This window comes from Cryptotermes secundus, unplaced genomic scaffold (assembly GCF_002891405.2).
Source record: "Cryptotermes secundus unplaced genomic scaffold, Csec_1.0 scaffold56, whole genome shotgun sequence".
Lineage (NCBI taxonomy): Eukaryota > Metazoa > Arthropoda > Insecta > Blattodea > Kalotermitidae > Cryptotermes > Cryptotermes secundus.
This window is the reverse complement of record NW_019744407.1, coordinates 1,899,307-1,899,953: the sequence shown is the minus strand read 5'-3', so window position 1 is coordinate 1,899,953 and position 647 is coordinate 1,899,307. Positions and strand designations below refer to the sequence as shown.

Here is a 647-nt window from a genome sequence, read left to right as displayed (position 1 = left end):
TCTCCTATATATCAAAATATGGTCAATTTGGTTGTGAGTCTTTCCATCAGGAGATGTCCAAGTAAATAACTAATATATGAATTATAAAGAACCCTTACTTTCGAGCCACAGAGAGCCCTGCTTTAATCAAGAGGTCAGTACGAAGAGAAGGTACTTTTACTGCTACAATCTTTGCACTTTTGTCTGGGATTCCTTCATCGAAGTCCTTTTCATCCTCTGAATCAGAATCTGATGATTCCTGTAATTAAATTTATATATAAAATTTGGTTCTTCAACATTTTTTGGGTCACAATCCGTTTCCAAATACAATTCAAATGGTGGCAGTCTTTTACAATTACATAATAAGAACTTAATTAAATGGAGCCTGTTGTCTTCTGTCACCCACTCAAAAGAAAATGAATACAGAGAGGCCCCTAAAAGCAAATCTGCAATCAAGATTTTGGATTCACTGAAGTAGTTAACAGATACACAATTTTTCAGGGATCTGCAAGGATTTTCAGGAAATAAAAAAAAAATAATAATAATAATAATAAAGTAAGTAAAGGTATCCCTGTAATGGGCCACGGAGGCCCATAGGGTTGTGAGATGTTGAGGTTCCCACATTTTCTAGACAATCAGCTCACAGATGGGGGTAAGGAGCCCTACAC

The 647-nt window shown here is 36.0% G+C and overlaps 1 protein-coding gene across 1 annotated transcript in view; it reads right to left on the bottom strand.

The window, feature by feature from the left end:
* The window catches only part of LOC111874666 (mitochondrial transcription rescue factor 1), an 11,920-nt gene that overhangs the window by 7,925 nt on the left and 3,348 nt on the right, over positions 1 to 647 (bottom strand). The window contains exon 2 of the mRNA XM_023870363.2: positions 99 to 238. Within this exon, the coding sequence (XP_023726131.1) occupies positions 99 to 238 (140 nt within the window). The remainder of the gene's footprint in view (positions 1 to 98; positions 239 to 647) is intronic.